We start from the raw sequence: 26,764 nt of genomic DNA, 5'->3' as shown, positions 1-26,764 counted from the left end.
TCAGAGGAATTCAAAAATACTCGAGTGCAAAGGCAGAAGGGAGCTTGACTGCAAGACCCACCCGTCGAGCAGGGACGAACATAAATCCAGTAGCCCAAACAAGATGTCCAAATAAAAACATCCATGCCCAGACCACCCAAGATCCCAGCATTCCGTAAGGCGCGTACGGGCCTAACGAGCGTCGAAACTAAGTCCGTCGTTAAAATTTTAACGACGGGCTTAGTTTCGACGCTCGTTAGGCCCGTACGCGCCTTACGGACGACGTCGACTAAATAATAAAAAAACTATTATTTAGTCGACGTCGTCCGTAAGGCGCGTACGGGCCTAACGAGCGTCGAAACTAAGTCCGTCGTTGCCCGTTAGGCCCGTACGCGCCTTACGGATGATAAATTTACAAAAATGGTCCCTGAGGTTTGATGTGTTTACAAAATTGGTCCCTGAGGTTTGATAAATTTACAAAAATGGTCCCTGGTGTTTCCAGGATTTAATAAAATGGTCCCTTATGTTTCAGAAATTGACACAAATGTTTCCAGGTTTGAAGTGTCAAATATTTTTTTTATTATTTAGTCGACGTCATCCGTAAGGCGCGTACGGGCCTAACGGGCAACGACGGACTTAGTTTCGACGCTCGTTAGGCCCGTACGCGCCTTACGGACGACGTCGACTAAATAATAAAAAAAATATTATTTAGTCGACGTCGTCCGTAAGGCGCGTACGGGCCTAACGAGCGTCGAAACTAAGTCCGTCGTTGCCCGTTAGGCCCGTACGCGCCTTACGGATGACGTCGACTAAATAATAAAAAAAATATTATTTAGTCGACGTCGTCCGTAAGGCGCGTACGGGCCTAACGAGCGTCGACTAATTAATATTTTTTTATTATTTAGTCGACGTCGTCCGTAAGGCGCGTACGGGCCTAACGAGCGTCGAAACTAAGTCCGTCTTATATGTAGTAACTGCGTACAGGCCTAACGAGTGTCTCTGGAATATAACAGGTTCTGTGTGAATTTAAAGTTCAGAAGGCTTTATACGCTGCGTATTGATCAATACGCAGCGTATACGAAGTGTCAGTATACGCTGCGTATAGGGCAATACGCCGCGTATTAGCAGTTACTACATATAAGAATTAAGTTCCATGTTCTAACAGCTCCGGAACGGAGGATAAACTGGTTAAGGCGTTACGGTTCTAAATGATAGGTCACGAGTTCGATTCATGCTAAGGGCCGGTTCTTTAAAGAAGACCCCCTTTTATACTGATTTTATATATATTTACACTTTGGTCCCTGGTGTTTCATTTTTTATAAAAATGGTCCCTGATGTTTGATAATTTAGATAAATGGTCCCTGATGTTTCCAGGATTTACAATAATGGTCCCTTATGTTTCAGAAATTGACACAAAATGTTTCCAGGTATGAAGTGTCAAATTTTACCAAGTTTATATACGCTGCGTATTGGTCAATACGCAGCGTATAGAAACCTGGCAAAAAATTGACACTTCAAACCTACCAAAATGACCCCAAATGTGCATCAGTTTTATATACGCTGCGTATTGACCAATACGCAGCGTATAGGGACCTTGTTTTCTGTGCAATGATTGGTAATCAGGCACTGAGATCTATGGTTTATCTACGCTGCGTATTGGTCAATACGCAGCGTCTAGGGTTAACCTTATAGGCTGCGTATTGACCAATACGCAGCGTAGATAAACCCTAACTTTTGCTAGGGTTTGGTGTGCCAATAGGCACTTTAGTGTGCCAATAGGCACACTCTTTATTATACATCTAAGGACAACCAAGTGTCTTGCAAGTTTGATGTATATCAGGGCGAGGGCAAATATACCAAGGAAAACGTCTTTCTTGACACGTTTACTCTTTACGGAGTTCCACCAGCCCCTGTTAGGGATCAAAAGTTCAAGGTTTGCTTTAACATAGATGCTAATGGGATTCTCAATGTTTCAGCCGAGGTGATATCCACTGGTAATAAACGAAACATCACAACTGCCAAGAAGATGATGAAAAATATTAAGAAATGAGAAACAAAATCGAATCATCAATGGTGTTTCTTTTGCACGGTATTTCCTATCAACTAGAAGCTAAAATGTATGTTGCCTTTATGAACTACAATCCAATATTTTGCAAGGTTTATTTTGCTTTGTTTTACAAAATCTAGTCATATAGCTCTCTTCATCCTATTCTATCTATCACCTCTCAGTTGAAGCGAAGTATAGTTGAGTGACATTGGCGGTGCTTTAACCCAAGATCTCCACGTTTCTCTGCGCTGCTTCATCTTTCCGATTTAGTTTCATTGTTTTTTTAATTTGACCACACACATTCTACCTTTCCTTTCCCCCTACGTTTCATATCCCAAGCAGAATTTGCAGACATATTGCTTTTCCGGGACATCAGCGATCATTATCAACCATCATTCAATTACTCTTCCTATTGAATTGTTTCTATGAATTGAGGCTTACAAGCAGTTTGTATGAGTTCAGTTTTCCCCAAGAAAACACCCCAATATAAAAAAACCCTTTTCAAACCAGACGATAACCCTAAAATTGAGGTCATCGTATGATCGTTGCGACCGTCAGAACTTCATTTCATCTTTGATTTGTAACTTTGCATCAAGATCACCTCATGACCTCTACTACCATCGGTGTTCATATTTCCCATCAACACAGGTATTTTTTGTTTGACTTGCGACTCTACTTTCCTAACTCTGTGCTTCCTGATTTGCTCTCCTTTTATTTCATTTGTATCGTTCTTAGTCATCAGTTGAATAAAAATATAGTCACTATTTTAGTCGAGGCTTACTAGAACTTCACCACAAGAATTGTTCATATTGAAGAAGAAATGCCGATTAAATTTATTCCAAATCATTAAAAAGGGTCCACTGAATCGCATAACCTTAAAGATAATAGATCTGTTTCCACTATGCAATGGAAGATGGTGGGATTATTATGCCATTGGTTTTGGTTGTCTCTTCTTCATTTGGGTTGAATTTGTTAAGGGAAATTGGCTACTTAGTGACTACGTTTATGTCGTATGATAGTATTTGCTTTACATGTGTCATTTTATTCTATTTTTGTTAGTACTAGGTTTCTGTCAAAATGTATGTGTACCATTTAACTCTTTATACCGCCGTTGGATATATAGTGCAATGTAATTAGGCATGATTGAATTTAAGGCTAAAATTAGCTATTTTTAATTGTAATGTTATTTGTTTAGTTAGGGTGCTTCCCTTAAGAAGCTTTTTCTCATAACTAAATTCAAATCATTTTTTTCATTTGCACGAAACATTTTTTTCTTTGCTGCAATACTCACCAAGTTTCTCTGTAAGGTTATTTTCAACTTTTTTTTTCTTTTGCACGAAACTTTTGTTTTGAGCATGTCACTTTCAAACTTCTTAAAAGCGAGTAAGATGTCACTTTGAAGCTCCCATTTTAATAGAATGAGCATCACTTCATATGTAGGAGAGGCACTTTTGTAGCAATTTCCATTGTTTTGCTTGAACAAAACCTATTGGTATACATATGATGCAGTTCTTACAATAGATTAGTACCCGCCGCATCGCGCGGGTGGTAAAACCCTAGTTACTACTTATATTCGTATTCCAAAAAATATTTGACATTCTAGAATTGTTTCCCAAAATTTTTGAACATTTATGGTCACATCTTAAAAACGCGGTGTTGATTCAAATAAAATCTACATGCATTAATTCATATCATGTGTTGTGCGCAATGGGGTCAAAAAAGGTATCAAACCATTTTTAACAACACCGCTTTTATTTCCATGAGTAAACTTTTGTTTTGCTCCCCATGGTTTGGTCGTTTTAACGGTTTTGCCCAAATCTTTAAAAATAGTCATTTTACTCCTTGATCTATTTAACTTATCTCCATTTCACTCCCCACACCTAGCTCTGTCTAAAATGTTTATTAAAGATAAGGGTATTATGGTAATTCTATAAATATGAATTTAAATTGATTTTTAAAATCCATTTGCTTTGTCTTTTTTAGATACAAGTATCCTCTGTCATCCTCCCTTCACCTCCCTCAATCCCACCCAAAACAAACCCACATTACCTTCTTTAATCTCAATCCACAAAGCTCAAATCCCCCAATCTTTTCATGTAATCAATCCACCAAGCAACGCACCCCATCAAAACCTGCCTCAACAACCACAGCCCTTCACCCCTACATCCCCCCCGCATCTACCACTCTCGCTCCAAAACCTCTGCCCGCTGCACCCACCAATCACTCCTTCACCAGTTTGCCTGGATCTTACTCTCCCTTCTCATTCACCGTCAGGGCGTCTTGTTATTTGTACCGCTTCTTTAGTTTTCTGGTATGGTGTTTTACTCTGTGACCATGCAATTCGACGTCGTTTCAGGTGGAATTGAATGGTCCATGGCGGTTGGATCGGTGTACCGGAGCCCCGAGCTGTATGTGAAGGTTTGGGGTGATATGGATGCTGCTAATTCCACTTCTGATGCGGTTAGTCATTTATTTGCATATTTTGACCTAATGTAATTTTGACCACCTCTTTTTAATTTTGACATTAGTTGGTTAATGAAAAATGAAATAACTCACGACATGGTCGATGTGTGGTGGCGCTAGTTAATTTGTGGTGGAGACGGTGTTGTGTAATGGTTCTAGCTTCGATTTCGTGGTGGTGTGGAGGTGGTTTGTGGGTAGGAAGGAGTGGAAATTAGATAGATAAAGATGAATATTTGGGTTATTAAGAAACAGAAAATTAAGTGGTGGAGGATGGTGGTGATGGCAGATAGTGGCGGCTGGATGGTGATGGTGGTCGATTAGCAGCAGACGGAGGTGGGAGTGGTGACGGTGTGATATGTTAATATATAAATAATCAATTTTTTATATTATAATAAATAGTTAAATGGTTATGTTAAATATAAATTACCAAAGTACCCTTATTTTATACTTGAAATTACCAAAATACCCTTTCAGTTAACATACAATATGGACGGAATTAAGGCCGTGGAGCAAACTGGTGACAAAACCAAAACATCAGAGAGTAAAATGGTTATTTTTAAAGGATCAGAGCAAAACCGTTAAAACAACTAAACCACAAGGAGCAAAACGGAAGTTTACTCTAATTTCTTTTCCATGTGTAACTAGTTCATTTTTTTATTTTGGTTTATGTAATTCGGACAATCAACTATAAACCAAACTATCCATTTGGTGAAAACTAGATTTGATTAACTAATCTACTAATACTTTGTAATTAGGTTGTGTTACATATCCTTACCGCTCCATCCTTAACTGTTACCTCAACGTCACATCACCATCATGTCTATTGACCACCTCCATCTCATATGTTATACCCATCCCAAACCTTTACTCCCTGTTTCTATATTTCTTGTATTATCAAATAGAGAGAGAAAAGGAGAGAAAGAAGAAGGGGATAGAGTGAAAGTAGGTTGATACGATGAACGTGGTGGGGTCTTCCCCTTCACGAGATCATGGGGGATGAGGGAGGGGCGTTGTATCACCATCCCGTGTTGTATCCTTGTTTACTTATCAGACTAGTTATGTAAGTTGGCATGTTTATACTTTTATATGGACTACAATTATTCCCCTTTTAACTTGTGAAGGTGATATAAAGAATTACTAAATACAAACCTAAAGTTTTGATAAATAAGTTATAAAATTATGATATTTTAAATATTATACTACTAATAAAAGTTATATAGAAACAAGTTCTTGAGAAAACGTTATAAAGTGTAAAAACGGTAAGAACGTCTCTCAGCCACAAGATCTTTGTGACTTGTGACTGAGATTGATGAGATGACGTGTTTTTAAATACTGTGAACCTTAGAGCTACCAGGAGGGATAAAGTGTGACAACCCTCACCAAACCAGGTTTCCGTACAAATTAATTAATATTTAATTAATGCTTAAATACTGTGCTTGCTTACAATTGTGGTTAAATTGCTTCTTGATTTCTGATACATACATATTCATGCATCATACATTATTACTGTCACTCCATTATTTATTACACAGAACTATAGTGACAAACTTGATGCACAAAAGCACAGTTAGCACAGTGAACGGATAACCCAGTAAACATGCTGACATTGCCAGCACTAGACAGACACTGTCTCTAAGGCCAGTATGAGCCGGGAATAGATTACTACACTAGTAGGGAGTGTAGGGAGGTGAGGATTGTAAAACTGCGTCACTAGGTGATAGTTATAGTGACCGGATGTGCCTAAAACATGCTTTAAATACAAAAATTCTGCACTTTGTGCAAAAATTCAGCATTTAACTTAACTAGTAAATTGCAGAAACATGGGAAAATAATACTAGACACTTTCCAAAGTGTTGGGAATTGATTGTGTTACTAAAAACACTATAAAAGGCACTTTAAAGCTTTACTTGACACTTTAACGGATCAATATTCAACCGAACAACCGGACTTTACCCGGAACATAAAAATATTGTCAATGACATTGTTTATACTTTTCTGAGCTAGTTAGGGTCCCCGAACACCCTAACACCCTTTGTATTATACTACACACTTAATACTCTAATTAACACCATTGGAACTTAACTAGACACTTAACTATACATTTGAAATCCAACCATAACCCCCCCCCCCTCATCCGATCGGTTCCCCAAGGTGGGGACACACCACCATTTCTTGATTAATTTAATCCTCCTTGTCTAATATCTTAATGGCACTTTATATGTTGGATAAAACTCTAATATGGATTATAAATATAACCATAAGATCACCCATCTCTCACTTCCAACACAATACCAAACAACCATCTTCCTCTCCTTGGAGTGTTCGGCCGAGAACACTAGCAACACCACCATCATCATCAAGTTTTGTTCTTGCTATTCTACATACACACAAAGGTGAAAGGTGACATACAAGGAGGCTCGGTGCTTTCGGAAACTCAAGAACCTCTCTACATTTCTTTTATCCACCTTGTTTACGCCTTGATTCTTCCCTAGCCTCGAGCTAGTAGTAAGTGCTTCTAAACATCCTCTTGTTCTTGTTTAAAGTGGTTAATAGGTGATTTAACGGTTAAAATTTAAGAACACACAAGATCAAAACTAAAAGTCTTGAAAGAAAGATAAACTAGTTGGATAAAGAGAAACTAGTGGTGTAAATCATGTGAATCTTGCTTTGTTGTGAATATTTGTTGTTGTTTGATGCTAGTAATGGGATGGATCATCATCTAACCATGCTAGATCATGTTCATGGAACATGAACTAGTAATATGTTAAGTGTAAAAGTTGTAAGATGATGAATCCTTCCACTCACAAAACATGAACTTGTGTAAAAGTGATTTTTCTTATAAAATAGAGTTCTAAACTAGTAGATCTAAAGATCTACAAGTGGATTTTCGGAAGAACAAAGTAAAAAGATGCAAGTCTTGTTCAAAACCCAGATCTAACATAAACTAAAGGCATTTTAGTGAATAAACAAGTGTGTAAACACTTGTGTAACAAGAAGATTTAACAAAGAAATGTTTTCGTAAATATTGACTAGAAGTTGTAAGACTACATATTCTTTAAAGATAAAGTTTTCGAGAAACTGATTTTATTTTTAAAGATGACAAGATCCGCTAAATATGTTAGGAAGTTACTACATATTTTTACACAACTTACAAGTTCATGAATTACGATTTAGACTTATTTTGACAAGTTTGATGTTAAATATTGTATGTTGATGATTGATAAATTGTTGATTGGATTTTGAAAAGAAAATGATACGCTAGTAAGCATGGTCACCTCCAGTTACAGAGGAAACTCTAGCGAAATTTTTCCAGAAAATAACACTTAGAATATTTTTGGTGACAAGTGTTTATAAATATATTTTTAACTTGTTTTTCTAAATAAATTTCGCCATGATTTTTATTATAAAATAACCAAGTATTCGGAGGTGGATTTTCGTAAATAAAACTTGTTAAATATATATTTAGAATATATATTTCATAGTAAAACGCTTGTGTGACTTTATGATTATTTTGTGAACTAGAGATATATTATTTTTAGAGTAAAAATAATATAACTTGAATACACTGAAAATACGACTCCAAAATAATACCAACGCCTTCACAAATAAATATTTAAGTTACACCGGTATTGTTATTACCACACGAACTTTAAAATGTAACTTATGTATTTTCGGAAAAATACTCTTAAATGTGTATTTTGATAAAAGTATTATTTTGGAAATTGCATGGAATAAAATGTAATATTTTTGGGAAAAATATGTATATTTTGGAGATAGAATATTCTAGACAAATAAATTAAAATATATTCTTTAAGTGAGACTTAAACATATATTTTTGGAATTATAAAAACGCACATGTATTAGAACCCCCGTCCTTGGGAAGGAATATATTTACAAAATAATTAAGAAGTGTAAATACGAAATAGTTGTCTAACTATTTCCCAAAAACATTAAACCTTAAGCCAAGGCACGACCGTCCGTCTAATAGAAGTTAGTACGTGTAGGTCGTCACGCAGCAGGTTGATTGGGATTTACTATTTCGAGACGCACTTCTATGAGTTCATGTCCCCCTTTTCTCTTAACTGTTTTCAGTTGTTATACTTCGGGGGTGAAATACATGTTACTATGATTACGGATACTTTTATACATGGTATGGTTAGCGTAAGGAGGGTTACTACTTAGATCATGTGAGTGGGTAGGCGGAAACTGGAGGCCATTAATCCTCATTGTAGGACCGAGGGTCATTAGCGGTAGATCTATCTGGGTGTAGCGAGCCCAACTCCAGGCCCAACTGTACGGACCTCGGTGTGACTTTGAGCCCGACGAAAAAATCTGATAGGTTTGAGTCTTCCTACTGCACTTCACACATATCATTGTCCTTGCAAACCAATGGTGATCTCATTTTTCCTTATTTGCTACATACCAGGGATTTTTATACTTACAAATGTATTACAAAGGTTTTACATACTCACTTTTACATGAACTCGCTCAACTTTTGTTGATTTTTCAACTTACATGTATTTTAGGGAATTAGGGATCTGGCGTGGTATGCTATGTCTTCATGCTGCGTAAGAGGAGTGATGTCATCCAAGTTTAGGGGTTGTGACTTTTACCTGGACAAGTCACAAGTCTTAAACTATGTTATTTCATGTTATGTGGTTGTGTCTTATGAACAATGTTTTTATTTTGTTGTGTTGTAAACTCGTTCCATGTGTCAACTCTTAAAACAATGTTTTCGTATTTTTATTTTAAAACGTGAAGTTATGGATGATCATCATGGTTTTAATTTCATATAGCTTTGTTGTGATTAAGCTATGGTATTAAGAAGTCACATCAAATAAACCCACGCTTCCGCAAAGCCAGGGTGTGACATAAAGTTTGAAGATCCAAACAATTGTGCACATGCTAATCACATGTCATTTTATCCATCAAATTCATACGTCCATAACTTTTTAATACATGATTATTATTTTATTCAATACACCATAAAATCTAGCGTTTTTTATCTTTCCAATAAGTATACTATTGATATATTTTAAAAAAAAAGATCTGGTTTTTATGTCATTTTCAACTTTGTTGTTTTATGCGTTTTCAACTGGTTTTTTATGCCGTTTTTTTCAGAATTGTGTGTTTTATGTCGTTTTCAACTAGGCATTTCTTGGCCTTTTTATGGCGTTTCCTGAAAACTCCATAAAAACACCCACTTTCATGAACACCTGGTCCATTTCATTTTTTTTTAAAGTGTAACAATAGTATACCAGTTGAAGAGATAATAAAACACTTATATTTTATGGTGTAATTGTTTTTAAAAAATAATCACGTATAAAAAAGTTACAAGGGATGATGGATCTGAGTAATATGCAACAAGAATAGATGAATACATTTCAACTTGATACAGTTCAGGTTTCTACATAAATTCACCCTACATCCTAAGTTAGAAAGTAGAGGATCAGTTTGTTACATCATTTCCTTCTTTAGACAAAATCACAGCTAGCATCATGGATAGCTACTGGACATAATCAAGGGAGATCTCTAGCTGTTTATTTCCTTTTAATTGCATTGTATTTCTCTATTTATTTGGTTATTCTAAGTTCATTGTATTCAACAACTTCAATTCAAATGATATAGAAAACCTTTCTGATCCAATTGAAAACATGGTATCAGAGCGGTGTATACGATCTTAGAAGAGGGCCCGCTCATCATCTACCTCTTTCAAAACCACAACCAAAGGCAATCATAACAGATTCAAACAATAATGATCTGGCTTTGCAGATTTCCAACCTTCTTAAAAATAGCCTCAACAACCAAAATCAAACCCAAAAACAAAGCCTTTTCGACTCCTTAAAAATCAGCCTCAAGTTGAACAGTCAGAACTACGCCTTGTGGTCTCGGATGATTCGAGTCGTAATTGGCGGCAAATCGAAACATCTCTTAAGCCATTTGACGGTAGACCCGAAACCTCCAGAACCGACCGAGAGCCTATACGAACAATGGGAACAAGATGACTTAGTCGTGTTCTCATGGTTGATTCAGAATATCGAACCCGCCCTAGCCAGTAACCTAACCGAACTCCCGACCGCAAAAACGCTATGGGATGCGTTAGTGGTTACATACAGGCGGGAAAGATAAACTTTAAACTTTCGATCGTCATGTGAAAGAAAATGGTATAAAACAGAATGGATCCCCGTTGGAAGATTTTTGGATCATCATGCAAGGAGTTTAGGGAGAAATTGAAGGGAGAGACCCGAACCTTATGACGCGTGCCGTTGACATAGGAACATACAACAAACTCCGGTCAGAACAGAAGCTCTTCCAGTTCTTGAACACCCTTGATCGACAATATGACCCAATAAAGCGGGATATTCTCCGGTGGGACCCACTACCCTCGGCTGAGGGCGCCTACGCCGCCATTCGAAAGGAAATGGCACATTAGGGAATCTTAGGAACCACTGATAACTCATCTTCCCCAAGCGGTGTGACGGTAGGACTAAATACCAGCAGGTCTCTCGAACCAGAAAGCCTAGGGCTTCTGTCGAAAGGACGAACGAATAAGAAAAAAACTCTAATCTTGGATCATCATCCTGGATTGACAAAAACAAACTCAAGTGTGAGCATTGTGGTATGATGAAACACACCGAGGAACAATGTTTCAAACTCGTCGGCTACCCTGAATTGTGGGGCGACGGTCATAAAAATGGGAGTAAGGAGGGAGGAAAAGCGGCGGCTGCCACCAGCAACATCGATGACAATGGCAGCGGCGACTACCAACAGAAAGGCAGCGGCTTTGGAGGGATTGCTTTCGCCGGAAAAACAGAGGATTTCATCAGAGAGGATGGAGGTACAGGGTTTGGGGATATACGCTCAAACCTTTCTTTTATTATTAATCCTAGATATTTTGATTCTAGTTTGGTAGATTTACTAAAAGACCCCGTTGAAGAATCCCCCCTTTACGATACGGGTAAAAAGGAAACTCACAAAGTTAAAAATGTTTTTTCCAAAAATGTTTTTCAAAAAATGTTTTGTCAAAAACCTTTCCTTTAAAACCGTATGAAAATGGGAATGAAATGTCTAATAAAAAGGGACATGATTTAAAATCAGAAGCTAATATTGCCTAGACTCATGCACCCACAAATGAATCTTGGATATTTGATTGTGGAGCGACTGACACCATGACGTTTGACCCATTAGACTTGGTCTTGAAAAATAAACCCAGAATTAATCACATCAAAACTACTAATGGAGGAGTCGTTCCTGTTAAGGGAGGAGGAAGTATTGAAATATCTCCATCCTTAAAACTCTCAAATTGTCTCTACGTTCCATCTTTGTCACATAAACTATTATCCATTAGTCATGTAATAAAGGAATTAAATTGCACCGTCTTCAAAAGAGGGGCCTACCACATTATGCATTAATAACTTAATTAATTATCTTTCAATAATCCGACACTTTAGGATTGTATCTTTGCTGACTCAAACTACTGGGTTGTGGGTAACGTCACCTTCAAAAGAGGGGCCTACTACAATAACTAAGATAATCTCTTAAACAAGTGCAAAAGTGCGAAAATAATCAAAGGTTACGCTACACACGATTCGGATCCAAGTGATTCTTCTTGTCTATCTGTTTTTGTTTTTATTTTATTTTCAGCATTTTAGTTAGTTTTATTTTTCTAGTTTAAAAACCTTTTTCTAACTTTTGATTTGATTAGACGTTGAGGATAAACCGGTACTAAAAGCTCTTGTGTCCTTGGACGACCTCGGTATCTTATCAACACTATACTACGTCCACGATGGGTGCACATGCCCATATGTGTGTTTAGTGTTAGTAAATATCGTGTTTTATAAATTTAAAACTTGGCTAAAAAAAGTGTGAAAGAGCTTAAAATATACACCTAAATTATATTGCACTACACACGCATCAAGTTCCTGTCGTTTTCTTTTTCGTTTATATTTTTTTATTTTATTGTTTTACCTTTTCTTATTACTTTGATATCCAGAGCCGAACTATGACACAAATAAAATAACACATTTAGATATCATTTTATTTAATACTAAGAATTTATTCGTCGGTTGTCATAGTGTGGGATACGTACCGAATTCCAAGCATGTCCCGGCGCAACGCGCGGTTGACTACGACCCTACTTTATATAAAAAAACTAACTGAATGATAACTTTAATAACATGTACGTTTGTGACTTGAATAGTTGTAGATATTACTCATAACACGATTTAAAAAAAAAATACTATATCATAACGTTGATAAAAATAAGCATGTCGCAATGCATACTCGAAATTTTGTAAAACATTATTTATTGACGTTTATAACAGACAAACAATATGTCGTTGAAATTAATTACAATAATAAAATAATAATAATAAAAAGATTTAACATTGAATAATAACCAGCAATAATACATGTGCGTGTTGCGGCACGAGAACATCGCAAAAATCGAATTAATTAGTCCAAACGTCGTGTGATGTGTTAACTGTATAGAAACGCGCGTTTTGACATATCGGATTGAACCTGAAGTAACCTATATAAGCAATGCGATTGGATCAAAACGTAAAGTAAATCGAATTTACGTGTGACCCGACTCATACATAGAAACGAAACTACACATTGACTCCACGCGGTTCGAAAGATACATAAAATACGCACGAATACATACTATACTTGTCTTGTCTCATCTCGCAAATCAAAACGTAGACCAACTCAAATTTATAGTACATAAAAATATGCACGTAAAAATGTTTTTTTAATGAAAAACTATTATATTTGACCTAACTCATTTTTCAGAAAAAGTTTACGTCGAAACATAGAGAAAATCATATTTAAACCGACATGTAAATAAAAATATGCACGTAAAAAATAGTTTTTTTAAGTACAAGGGTAAACTCGAAACAAATTATAGGTTAAAAAGGTTTGTAAAACTGTGACAAGTAGCACCATTGCCATCGACCCCATCATTGGAAAAGTTCGTAAAAAAATAAATTAAAAAGGAAAAAAATAACGCGGAACGAAAAGCAGACATAAAATCGTTGAACCACGCATGTCCGTTGTTGTGTGTTAATGCGAGAAATTACACCGAAACGTAACCTGTCAAATGGGAAGAAAAAAAAATCCAAAAACAGTGAACCGCACACACATGTTGCGACGTATAAACTTGCAAAATTAGAATTAAACGTAAAACGAATAATTTATGAAAGATGAAACTTATGAGGAGTCAAACATTAAAAACAAAAAAGTGTTAAGGTTAAAATTGCAAAACAAGAGAAATGAAAAATCAATTTTTTTTTGTTTTTTTGTTTTTTTTTTGAAAATCATCTCATGTATAGGGTATAACTCGGTAAACAACATTTTGTTGCTAATTAATAGTTTATAATATCTTTCAGAATAAAAAGAAAAATAGTTGAAAGAATTGTGGTTCAAAAAACTCTGTTTTTAACAATATAATTTGTTTTTCCGTTCAAAAAACTCCCCATGCATGTTATGGGTATAACTCCACAAAGCAATATAATTTGTTTTCAACAATATAATTTGTTTTTAAGGAAAAAAAAGGCATTAAATTATCATTGTGCAAACCGATGAGTCGCTGCATTTTCCCAGAATTATACTTGATTACTTTCGGCGAGTCATGTTTTAATTTTAGTTTATCAACGCCTCCATCGGGTTTTCTTAATTCGAAGACCACTCCGTTTCCTTATACTTTTGTTCACTTTTACTTGTACGAAGATGGCCGGGAGAGTCGAAAGAACTGCGATCGGTATTGATTTGGGAACAACATACTCTTGTGTGGCCGCCTGGTTTGATAAGCACAACCGTGTTGAGATCATTCCTAATCAACAGGGTAACAAAATCACTCCTTCATGCGTTGCTTGGGATGGAATGCAAATGCTAGTAGGTGAGGCTGCAAAAAATCAAATAACCAGGAACCCTAAGAACACTGTTTATGGTAAGTTACTTTGATCAAAAACTATCATATTCTAGCCATTTCATTCGTTTAGTATTCCATCTTTTATTTTTGTGAATTTTCTTCTTCTTGATATATATGACCTAAGTACTTTCCTTCATTTAGTGTTATCTTAAACTGGATGAACTTCCGTATACTAGCCATTTCATTCATTTAGTACAATCCAATCTTATGTTTGATGAATTTTCATATTATAGGAGCAATATATAAAACCATTTGTCAGTTCCTTCATAGTTTTTTTTTTGAGAAGCAGTCATTCCCTTCATTTAGTATCAAATCTTATATATATATATTTGATGAACATTCGTTGTATTGTAATAACTGGAAATTAAGACAAAATGGGCTTTGAAACTTGGCTTTTTTTTGCCAAACAATATTTATTTTAGACTCCTATGAAAAAACCTTTTTAGTTTTGAAACAAACGTATTTATTTGACCTAATACATATACTAAATATAAAAACTTTCTAAAAAATTGTAGGCCCTAATTTTTTGGTGGCCCTAGACCCACTACAAAGAATTTTCGCAATAACGGCGACTGTTGATGCATATTTTGTCTATCGCCTTCGTCAATCCGAGTCGTAGTGAAAAGCCGGAAGGAATCAAGCGCATAATGTCATATTTAGTTAGAAATGGCAAGGTGGCAAACTTGTAATTAGTGTGAACTTTCATTAAATAGCCTTGACCATATAAATAGGGGATTATGTCACTAGTTTAGTTAGATTTTGATAGAAGATTTGGAGAAGACTTGGAGGAGAAGACTTCTAGAGAGAGAAAGTAGAGAGAGAAAGTATTGTATTTTGTGATTCTTGTACCGTACACGTCAAGTTTAGCAATGGAATCACCTTAGTAGTACGTTATCGTGTGTTCGGTCACGTTCGTTCACGGATTCCGCACGTGAAACGTTCGTTACGCAATCGAACGGCGTCAAAACCGGTCCTACAGCGACTTTTGTCGCCGCTAATAGTCCCGATTGTTGCCGCTAAAAGTATTAGCGGCGACAAGTCGCCGCTAATGAGTCGCCGCTACCGAACCGTCGCTAATGCTTGTCATGTCGCCGCTAATAGCATATGTCGCCGCTAATTCTTTTAACTTTTAGCGACGACTTTTATTTTAGCGATGACGTCTGTGGTCGCTAAAGCCATCAATGACACGTCATCAAATATCATTAGCGACGACCAATGTCGCCGCTAAAAGTAAAAAACCAATAAATTCTTTTTTTCCTTGCTTAATCCCAGTTTTTGCACATTACGGTAACCTGCTGTTTCTTTTAATTTTCCATACGCAAACAATAATTCAAACAATTCTTCAAATAACACCAATTTTAAACATAAAACTACAACAAAAGTATTTTGTTTGATTAAGTTAAAGTTTTGAAACCTCTAAATTCAATACAAAATACATCATTCTCCCTCCTCGTCCGTGTCATTTTTGTTGCCTTTTCTTGATTCCTTCTTATCCATAGCTTGGTAGAGTCGTTCCATAAATCTCGGGTCTTCAAACAATTCGTCAAAATAATCCTACAAAATAAGATATACATTATTAGTTGAACAATTTAAACACTTGTCGTGAGTTGGGTTCTTGTACAAACCGAGTTTTGTATACAAACCGCAAGAATAAATCATGGCCATACAAAATTAAGATTGACGGTTAATATATTTATTTGAATTGATCACACTTATCTTTTATTGGCTTCTTATCTCCTAGTTTAAAACTATATGCAGGGATGAATTATAGGTGTTGTTTTTAGTTCATTAGTTATTGATATTTTATTTTTTGTGAACTTTGAGTTCTTTTTATTCCTTGACATCCGATCTTGTTCACCTAGCTGACCCGGAATCAACATGTTTTAAGTCAACACTTTAAAAAACTAAAATCAACACAATTCACATATGTATCTATTTTAGGTTCTAGAGGGTTTGTATATGATCCGGGTCTATTGCCGGAGCACTTATTATTATTAATAATAATAAACCAATTCGATACGGGAAATTCGGTTTCGGTTCGAATGATGCACGCTGTACAGTATGAGTAAACCAAACAGTAAAACAGTTGATAGTGCATGTGAATTCAAGATTCATTTGTTTGTGTAGGGTGAGTTATTAAGGTTATATTTGTCTTCTTCTTTAATCTTTTTCATATATTTTGAGATTTTTTTAACTGTTAAAGGACTGTAACTATTGACTCAATTAGACCATTTCTTCAATATGCTGCTTAAGAGAATACTTTCTCAAGACTACAATATTCACACATTAACCTAACTTTAAATTGTGAGTGTGATGTATTCTAATCATGTTTGAACCAACTTCATATCGAACTCTTAAAAGTTACTATTTTTAGCGGCGACTTTTTAGATGTCGCCGCTAAAAGTGTCGCCGCTAATGCTTGAATTTCTTGTAGTGACCGTGCCTAGGTTGCCAAGCTTATGGAGCCGCCCCTGAGTAATATGTAAACCCGTGTTATTATTCCCTCATTCAGCAACCAATGTTATTATTCGATAAACTTTCATATTCCAGCCATTTCATTTATATAGTATCTAATCTAATATTTGATGAACTTTCATATTCAAGGAGAAATATGTAAAACTATAGTTATTCCCTTTATTTTGTATCCTGTCTCATATTTTCTAAAATAATGTGCAGATGTTAAACGCTTAATGGGAGCTAGATTCAGTGATAGTGTAGTCCAGAAAGACATAGAAAGTAAACCTTTTAAGGTAATTGAAGGGTCTGGAGAGAAAACAACCATTGTTTTTGAACACGAGTCGTTAGAAAAGAAGTTTTCACCAGAAGAAATATCGTCAATAATTCTAAGAAACTTGAAACAGGCTGCTGAAGAATTTCTTGGAACAACAGTTACCGATGCGGTGATAACGGTTCCTGCATATTTTAATGACAAGCAACGCCAGGCGACCATGGATGCTGGTGTGTTGGCGGGACTTAATGTTACGCGGTTGATTAATGAGCCAACATCAGCAGCTATCGCATATGGTCTAGACAAGAGTGCTGATGTAAACTGCCCCGAAGAGAAAAACGTATCGATATTTGATATGGGTGGAGGAACCTTTGATGTGTCTCTTCTTAAGATCAGCAAGTCTGGTACCATTACTGTTAAAGCAGTGGGTGGTGATACTCACTTGGGTGGTGAAACCTTTAAGCAGTTGATGGTGAATCATTGTGTTGAACTCTTTAAAAAGAAAGAAAAAAAGGACGTGAGTGAGAATGCAAGAGCAAAGATGAGGTTGAAAATCGCTTGTGAGAAAGCAAAGAGAGATTTGTCATCAACAATACAAACACCAATTGAAATCGATTGCTTATACGAGGGAATTGATTTCTCAACTAAATTCAGCAGGGAAAAATTCGAGGAGATTAATGCTGGTTTCTTCATCATGTGCATTAAGCACGTGGAGAATTGTTTAAGAGATGGAAATATGCAAAAGAGCGATGTTGATGACGTGGTTATTGTTGGTGGGTCGACAAGGATTCCAAAGTTGCAAAAAATGCTGATGGAGTTTTTTGATGGGAAACCACTTTGCAAGAGCATTAACGCAGATGAAGCTGTAGCTTATGGTGCTGCGGTGTTGGCTGCAAACTTAAGTGGGAATGGAAACAAAAAGGTGCAGGATTTCATACTACATGATGTGACCCCTCTTTCTCTTGGCATATGGGTTGTGGAAGATATTGATATGAGTGTTGTGATCCCCAGGAACACATCCATACCCACCATCCAGGAGATGGTTTATTATGACTCTCACTATTTGCACACCAAGGCAGGCTATCTGCACAATTAGGGTTTACATACGCTGCGTATTGGTCAATACGCAGCGTATAGGGTTACATAAATACGCTGCGTATTGACCAATACGCAGCGTATATAAGTGGTAGGTACACGACCAGACAGTCAAACCTAGTACCATGTCAAATCAGCCTATCATAGGGTGCGTATTGATCAATACGCAGCGTATTGACAGACTGATTTGACCCTGATACGATGTTGTCCAGGGCACGTGAATAAAGTAATACGGTGAGTAGAGACCAATACGCTGCGTATTGACATGTCAGATGAAAGTCCATATATCCCTCCATTCATATCTGTTACCCATCACCCGACAATTCAATATACTGTGCTTTCCTTTTCATCTTCTTCTTCACTAAAAAATTGTTAGTTTTTGGTTCAATCTTGTTAAAATGTCATCATTTTGGAAGGATAATTATTTCGGTAATCGCTATTCTAACGACACATGGGGATCAAATGCTGCCAATGAGGAGGAGGAGGTTGTGTCTGGAGTCCCTGTTGATCAAAAAATACAGTTGCCAGACTTGAACAAGACTCCCACTCCACCTGTTGATGAACCAAATTACCCGGCGCATCAAGTGTGTCCAGATTACGGATACGGGTATGAATCTCCGTACGTGCAACAAAGTGGATACGGTGCTGAGAATGCACCTGTTGATGAACCATATTACCCGACGCAGCAATCGTATCCGGGTTATGGGGTATACGGGGATGAAGGTGGATACGGAAGTTACAGTGGATACGGTGACTTTACTTGAAGGGTTATCGTCTGGTTTGAAAAGGGTTTTTTTATATTGAACAAGTGCATGACATTCTAGAATTGTTTCCCAAAATTTTTGAACATTTATGGTCACATCTTAAAAACGCGGTGTTGATTCAAATAAAATCTACATGCATTAATTCATATCATGTGTTGTGCGCAATGGGGTCAAAAAAGGTATCAAACCATTTTTAACAACACCGCTTTTATTTTCATGAGTAAACTTTTGTTTTGCTCCCCATGGTTTGGTCATTTTAACGGTTTTGCCCAAATCTTTAAAAATAGTCATTTTACTCCTTGATCTATTTAACTTATCTCCATTTCACTCCCCACACCTAGCTCTGTCTAAAATGTTTGTTAAAGATAAGGGTATTATGGTAATTCTATAAATATGAATTTAAATTGATTTTTAAAATCCATTTGCTTTGTCTTTTTTAGATACAAGTATCCTCTGTCATCCTCCCTTCACCTCCCTCAATCCCACCCAAAACAAACCCACATTACCTTCTTTAATCTCAATCCACAAAGCTCAAATCCCCCAATCTTTTCATGTAATCAATCCACCAAGCAACGCACCCCATCAAAACCTGCCTCAACAACCACAGCCCTTCACCCCTACATCCCCCCCGCATCTACCACTCTCGCTCCAAAACCTCTGCCCGCTGCACCCACCAATCACTCCTTCACCAGTTTGCCTGGATCTTACTCTCCCTTCTCATTCACCGTCAGGGCGTCTTGTTATTTGTACCGCTTCTTTAGTTTTCTGGTATGGTGTTTTACTCTGTGACCATGCAATTCGACGTCGTTTCAGGTGGAATTGAATGGTCCATGGCGGTTGGATCGGTGTACCGGAGCCCCGAGCTGTATGTGAAGGTTTGGGGTGATATGGATGCTGCTAATTCCACTTCTGATGCGGTTAGTCATTTATTTGCATATTTTGACCTAATGTAATTTTGACCACCTCTTTTTAATTTTGACATTAGTTGGTTAATGAAAAATGAAATAACTCACGACATGGTCGATGTGTGGTGGCGCTAGTTAATTTGTGGTGGAGACGGTGTTGTGTAATGGTTCTAGCTTCGATTTCGTGGTGGTGTGGAGGTGGTTTGTGGGTAGGAAGGAGTGGAAATTAGATAGATAAAGATGAATATTTGGGTTATTAAGAAACAGAAAATTAAGTGGTGGAGGATGGTGGTGATGGCAGATAGTGGCGGCTGGATGGTGATGGTGGTCGATTAGCAGCAGACGGAGGTGGGAGTGGTGACGGTGTGATATGTTAATATATAAATAATCAATTTTTTATATTATAATAAATAGTTAAATGGTTATGTTAAATATAAATTACCAAAGTACCCTTATTTTATACTTGAAATTACCAAAATACCCTTTCAGTTAACATACAATATGGACGGAATTAAGGCCGTGGAGCAAACTGGTGACAAAACCAAAACATCAGAGAGTAAAATGGTTATTTTTAAAGGATCAGAGCAAAACCGTTAAAACAACTAAACCACAAGGAGCAAAACGGAAGTTTACTCTAATTTCTTTTCCATGTGTAACTAGTTCATTTTTTTATTTTGGTTTATGTAATTCGGACAATCAACTATAAACCAAACTATCCATTTGGTGAAAACTAGATTTGATTAACTAATCTACTAATACTTTGTAATTAGGTTGTGTTACATATCCTTACCGCTCCATCCTTAACTGTTACCTCAACGTCACATCACCATCATGTCTATCGACCACCTCCATCTCATATGTTATACCCATCCCAAACCTTTACTCCCTGTTTCTATATTTCTTGTATTATCAAATAGAGAGAGAAAAGGAGAGAAAGAAGAAGGGGATAGAGTGAAAGTAGGTTGATACGATGAACGTGGTGGGGTCTTCCCCTTCACGAGATCATGGGGGATGAGGGAGGGGCGTTGTATCACCATCCCGTGTTGTATCCTTGTTTACTTATCAGACTAGTTATGTAAGTTGGCATGTTTATACTTTTATATGGACTACAATTATTCCCCTTTTAACTTGTGAAGGTGATATAAAGAATTACTAAATACAAACCTAAAGTTTTGATAAATAAGTTATAAAATTATGATATTTTAAATATTATACGACTAATAAAAGTTATATAGAAACAAGTTCTTGAGAAAACGTTATAAAGTGTAAAAACGGTAAGAACGTCTCTCAGCCACAAGATCTTTGTGACTTGTGACTGAGATTGATGAGATGACGTGTTTTTAAATACTGTGAACCTTAGAGCTACCAGGAGGGATAAAGTGTGACAACCCTCACCAAACCAGGTTTCCGTACAAATTAATTAATATTTAATTAATGCTTAAATACTGTGCTTGCTTACAATTGTGGTTAAATTGCTTCTTGATTTCTGATACATACATATTCATGCATCATACATTATTACTGTCACTCCATTATTTATTACACAGAACTATAGTGACAAACTTGATGCACAAAAGCACAGTTAGCACAGTGAACGGATAACCCAGTAAACATGCTGACATTGCCAGCACTAGACAGACACTGTCTCTAAGGCCAGTATGAGCCGGGAATAGATTACTACACTAGTAGGGAGTGTAGGGAGGTGAGGATTGTAAAACTGCGTCACTAGGTGATAGTTATAGTGACCGGATGTGCCTAAAACATGCTTTAAATACAAAAATTCTGCACTTTGTGCAAAAATTCAGCATTTAACTTAACTAGTAAATTGCAGAAACATGGGAAAATAATACTAGACACTTTCCAAAGTGTCGGGAATTGATTGTGTTACTAAAAACACTATAAAAGGCACTTTAAAGCTTTACTTGACACTTTAACGGATCAATATTCAACCGAACAACCGGACTTTACCCGGAACATAAAAATATTGTCAATGACATTGTTTATACTTTTCTGAGCTAGTTAGGGTCCCCGAACACCCTAACACCCTTTGTATTATACTACACACTTAATACTCTAATTAACACCATTGGAACTTAACTAGACACTTAACTATACATTTGAAATCCAACCATAACCCCCCCCCCCCCCTCATCCGATCGGTTCCCCAAGGTGGGGACACACCACCATTTCTTGATTAATTTAATCCTCCTTGTCTAATATCTTAATGGCACTTTATATGTTGGATAAAACTCTAATATGGATTATAAATATAACCATAAGATCACCCATCTCTCACTTCCAACACAATACCAAACAACCATCTTCCTCTCCTTGGAGTGTTCGGCCGAGAACACTAGCAACACCACCATCATCATCAAGTTTTGTTCTTGCTATTCTACATACACACAAAGGTGAAAGGTGACATACAAGGAGGCTCGGTGCTTTCGGAAACTCAAGAACCTCTCTACATTTCTTTTATCCACCTTGTTTACGCCTTGATTCTTCCCTAGCCTCGAGCTAGTAGTAAGTGCTTCTAAACATCCTCTTGTTCTTGTTTAAAGTGGTTAATAGGTGATTTAACGGTTAAAATTTAAGAACACATAAGATCAAAACTAAAAGTCTTGAAAGAAAGATAAACTAGTTGGATAAAGAGAAACTAGTGGTGTAAATCATGTGAATCTTGCTTTGTTGTGAATATTTGTTGTTGTTTGATGCTAGTAATGGGATGGATCATCATCTAACCATGCTAGATCATGTTCATGGAACATGAACTAGTAATATGTTAAGTGTAAAAGTTGTAAGATGATGAATCCTTCCACTCACAAAACATGAACTTGTGTAAAAGTGATTTTTCTTATAAAATAGAGTTCTAAACTAGTAGTCTAAAGATCTACAAGTGGATTTTCGGAAGAACAAAGTAAAAAGATGCAAGTCTTGTTCAAAACCCGGATCTAACATAAACTAAAGGCATTTTAGTGAATAAACAAGTGTGTAAACACTTGTGTAACAAGAAGATTTAACAAAGAAATGTTTTCGTAAATATTGACTAGAAGTTGTAAGACTACATATTCTTTAAAAATAAAGTTTTCGAGAAACTGATTTTATTTTTAAAGATGACAAGATCCGCTAAATATGTTAGGAAGTTACTACATATTTTTACACAACTTACAAGTTCATGAATTACGATTTAGACTTATTTTGACAAGTTTGATGTTAAATATTGTATGTTGATGATTGATAAATTGTTGATTGCATTTTGAAAAGAAAATGATACGCTAGTAAGCATGGTCACCTCCAGTTACAGAGGAAACTCTAGCGAAATTTTTCCAGAAAATAACACTTAGAATATTTTTGGTGACAAGTGTTTATAAATATATTTTTAACTTGTTTTTCTAAATAAATTTCGCCATGATTTTTATTATAAAATAACCAAGTAGTCGGAGGTGGATTTTCGTAAATAAAACTTGTTAAATATATATTTAGAATATATATTTCATAGTAAAACGCTTGTGTGACTTTATGATTATTTTGTGAACTAGAGATATATTATTTTTAGAGTAAAAATAATATAACTTGAATACACTGAAAATACGACTCCAAAATAATACCAACGCCTTCACAAATAAATATTTAAGTTACACCGGTATTGTTATTACCACACGAACTTTAAAATGTAACTTATGTATTTTCGGAAAAATACTCTTAAATGTGTATTTTGATAAAAGTATTATTTTGGAAATTGCATGGAATAAAATGTAATATTTTTGGGAAAAATATGTATATTTTGGAGATAGAATATTCTAGACAAATAAATTAAAATATATTCTTTAAGTGAGACTTAAACATATATTTTTGGAATTATAAAAACGCACATGTATTAGAACCCCCATCCTTGGGAAGGAATATATTTACAAAATAATTAAGAAGTGTAAATACGAAATAGTTGTCTAACTATTTCCCAAAAACATTAAACCTTAAGCCAAGGCACGGCCATCCGTCTAATAGAAGTTAGTACGTGTAGGTCGTCACGCAGCAGGTTGATTGGGATTTACTATTTCGAGACGCACTTCTATGAGTTCATGTCCCCCTTTTCTCTTAACTGTTTTCAGTTGTTATACTTCGGGGGTGAAATACATGTTACTATGATTACGGATACTTTTATACATGGTATGGTTAGCGTAAGGAGGGTTACTACTTAGATCATGTGAGTGGGTAGGCGGAAACTGGAGGCCATTAATCCTCATTGTAGGACCGAGGGTCATTAGCGGTAGATCTATCTGGGTGTAGCGAGCCCAACTCCAGGCCCAACTATACGGACCTCGGTGTGACTTTGAGCCCGACGAAAAAATCTGATAGGTTTGAGTCTTCCTACTGCACTTCACACATATCATTGTCCTTGCAAACCAATGGTGATCTCATTTTTCCTTATTTGCTACATACCAGGGATTTTTATACTTACAAATGTATTACAAAGGTTTTACATACTCACTTTTACATGAACTCGCTCAACTTTTGTTGATTTTTCAACTTACATGTATTTCAGGGAATTAGGGATCTGGCGTGGTATGCTATGTCTTCATGCTGCGTAAGAGGAGTGATGTCATCCAAGTTTAGGGGTTGTGACTTTTACCTGGACAAGTCACAAGTCTTAAACTATGTTATTTCATGTTATGTGGTTGTGTCTTATGAACAATGTTTTTATTTTGTTGTGTTGTAAACTCGTTCCATGTGTCAACTCTTAAAACAATGTTTTCGTATTTTTATTTTAAAACGTGAAGTTATGGATGATCATCATGGTTTTAATTTCATATAGCTTTGTTGTGATTAAGCTATGGTATTAAGAAGTCACATCAAATAAACCCACGCTTCCGCAAAGCCAGGGTGTGACATAAAGTTTGAAGATCCAAACAATTGTGCACATGCTAATCACATGTCATTTTATCCATCAAATTCATACGTCCATAACTTTTTATTACGTGATTATTATTTTATTCAATACACCATAAAATCTAGCGTTTTTTATCTTTCCAATAAGTATACTATTGATATATTTTTCAAAAAAAAAAGATCTGGTTTTTTTTTTTTTTTTTTTTTTTGGTGTAAAGTACCCACTCTTTTATATCATTTCACGTGAAAAAGGGCAATTACAAAGCAATGGCAGGTAGTCGGGCAACAAGTTGCGCCGCCACCCCCTTTTGAATAGAAAAACCAATTCTACTAAATACAAAGTTTGAAACCTTTAGCGACGAAGAATTACTATTAACGACTTTTTGAACCCGATTCAAGAGTCGTACAGCGTCAGGAGCGAGACCACCAAAGGTATCAAACGCAAACGGGACAAACACATGTTGATTCTCCCGGCAAGCTTTGTCATGTTTTGCCACTTTGCTCGCCTCTGCCTTGAGCACCGCTTGCCCTACGACAAAGCCCTTGTCCTTGAGTCCGACAAGGGGGGAGACTCCAGTTAGATCTACACAAGCGTGTTTCCCCCCTTCCCATCCAAACACAAGGATGTCCGCCGGGCGTAAAGTGGACCTCCCCTCTAAGGGGTCAGTAAGGAAATTTACTGGAGCCTCCTTTTTGGCAGAGATCCCGGCCCGCTTAAGAACATCACATAACACATCTCTCACCCAATCATGCCGATATTTAAACCCTGGTAGCTCTTTACAGTGGATCTGGTTTTTATGTCATTTTCAACTTTGTTGTTTTATGCGTTTTCAACTGGTTTTTTATGCCGTTTTTTCAGAATTGCGTGTTTTATGTCGTTTTCAACTAGGCATTTCTTGGCCTTTTTATGGCGTTTCCTGAAAACTCCATAAAAACACCCACTTTCATGAACACCTGGTCCATTTCATTTTTTTAAAGTGTAACAATAGTATACCAGTTGAAGAGATAATAAAACACTTATATTTTATGGTGTAATTGTTTTTAAAAAATAATCACGTATAAAAAAGTTACAAGGGATGATGGATCTGAGTAATATGCAACAAGAATAGATGAATACATTTCAACTTGATACAGTTCAGGTTTCTACATAAATTCACCCCTACATCCTAAGTTAGAAAGTAGAGGATCAGTTTGTTACATCATTTCCTTCTTTAGACAAAATCACAGCTAGCATCATGGATAGCTATTGGACATAATCAAGGGAGATCTCTAGCTGTTTATTTCCTTTTAATTGCATTGTATTTCTCTATTTATTTGGTTGTTCTAAGTTCATTGTATTCAACAACTTCAATTCAAATGATATAGAAAACCTTTCTGATCCAATTGAAAACATGGTATCAGAGCGGTGTATACGATCTTAGAAGACGGCCCGCTCATCATCTACCTCTTTCAAAACCACAACCAAAGGCAATCATAATAGATTCAAACAATAATGATCTGGCTTTGCAGATTTCCAACCTTGTTAAAAATAGCCTCAACAACCAAAATCAAACCCAAAAACAAAGCCTTTTCGACTCCTTAAAAATCAGCCTCAAGTTGAACAGTCAGAACTACGCCTTGTGGTCTCGGATGATTCGAGTCGTAACTGGCGGCAAATCGAAACATCTCTTAAGCCATTTGACGGTAGACCCGAAACCTCCAGAACCGACCGATAGCCTATACGAACAATGGGAACAAGATGACTTAGTCGTGTTCTCATGGTTGATTCAGAATATCGAACCCGCCCTAGCCAGTAACCTAACCGAATTCCCGACCGCAAAAACGCTATGGGATGCGTTAGTGGTTACATACAGGCGGGAAAGATAAACTTTAAACTTTCAATCGTCATGTGAAAGAAAATGGTATAAAACAGAATGGATCCCCGTTGGAAGATTTTTGGATTATCATGCAAGGAGTTTAGGGAGA

At 36.4% G+C, this 26,764-nt stretch overlaps 1 protein-coding gene across 1 annotated transcript in view; it reads left to right on the top strand.

Moving 5' to 3' along the window:
* LOC110906586 (heat shock cognate 70 kDa protein 2) overlaps positions 1–18,244 on the top strand; it is a 35,501-nt gene extending 17,257 nt beyond the window's left edge. Inside the window, exons 3-4 of the mRNA XM_022151696.1 lie at positions 14,219–14,438; positions 17,097–18,244. Of these exons, the coding sequence (XP_022007388.1) occupies positions 14,219–14,438; positions 17,097–18,244 (1,368 nt within the window). The remainder of the gene's footprint in view (positions 1–14,218; positions 14,439–17,096) is intronic.
* Positions 18,245–26,764: the final 8,520 nt, after the last annotated feature.

This window comes from Helianthus annuus, chromosome 14 (genome assembly GCF_002127325.2).
Source record: "Helianthus annuus cultivar XRQ/B chromosome 14, HanXRQr2.0-SUNRISE, whole genome shotgun sequence".
NCBI classification, from domain to species: Eukaryota; Viridiplantae; Streptophyta; class Magnoliopsida; order Asterales; family Asteraceae; genus Helianthus; species Helianthus annuus.
This window is presented reverse-complemented; position numbering and strand designations above follow the sequence as displayed.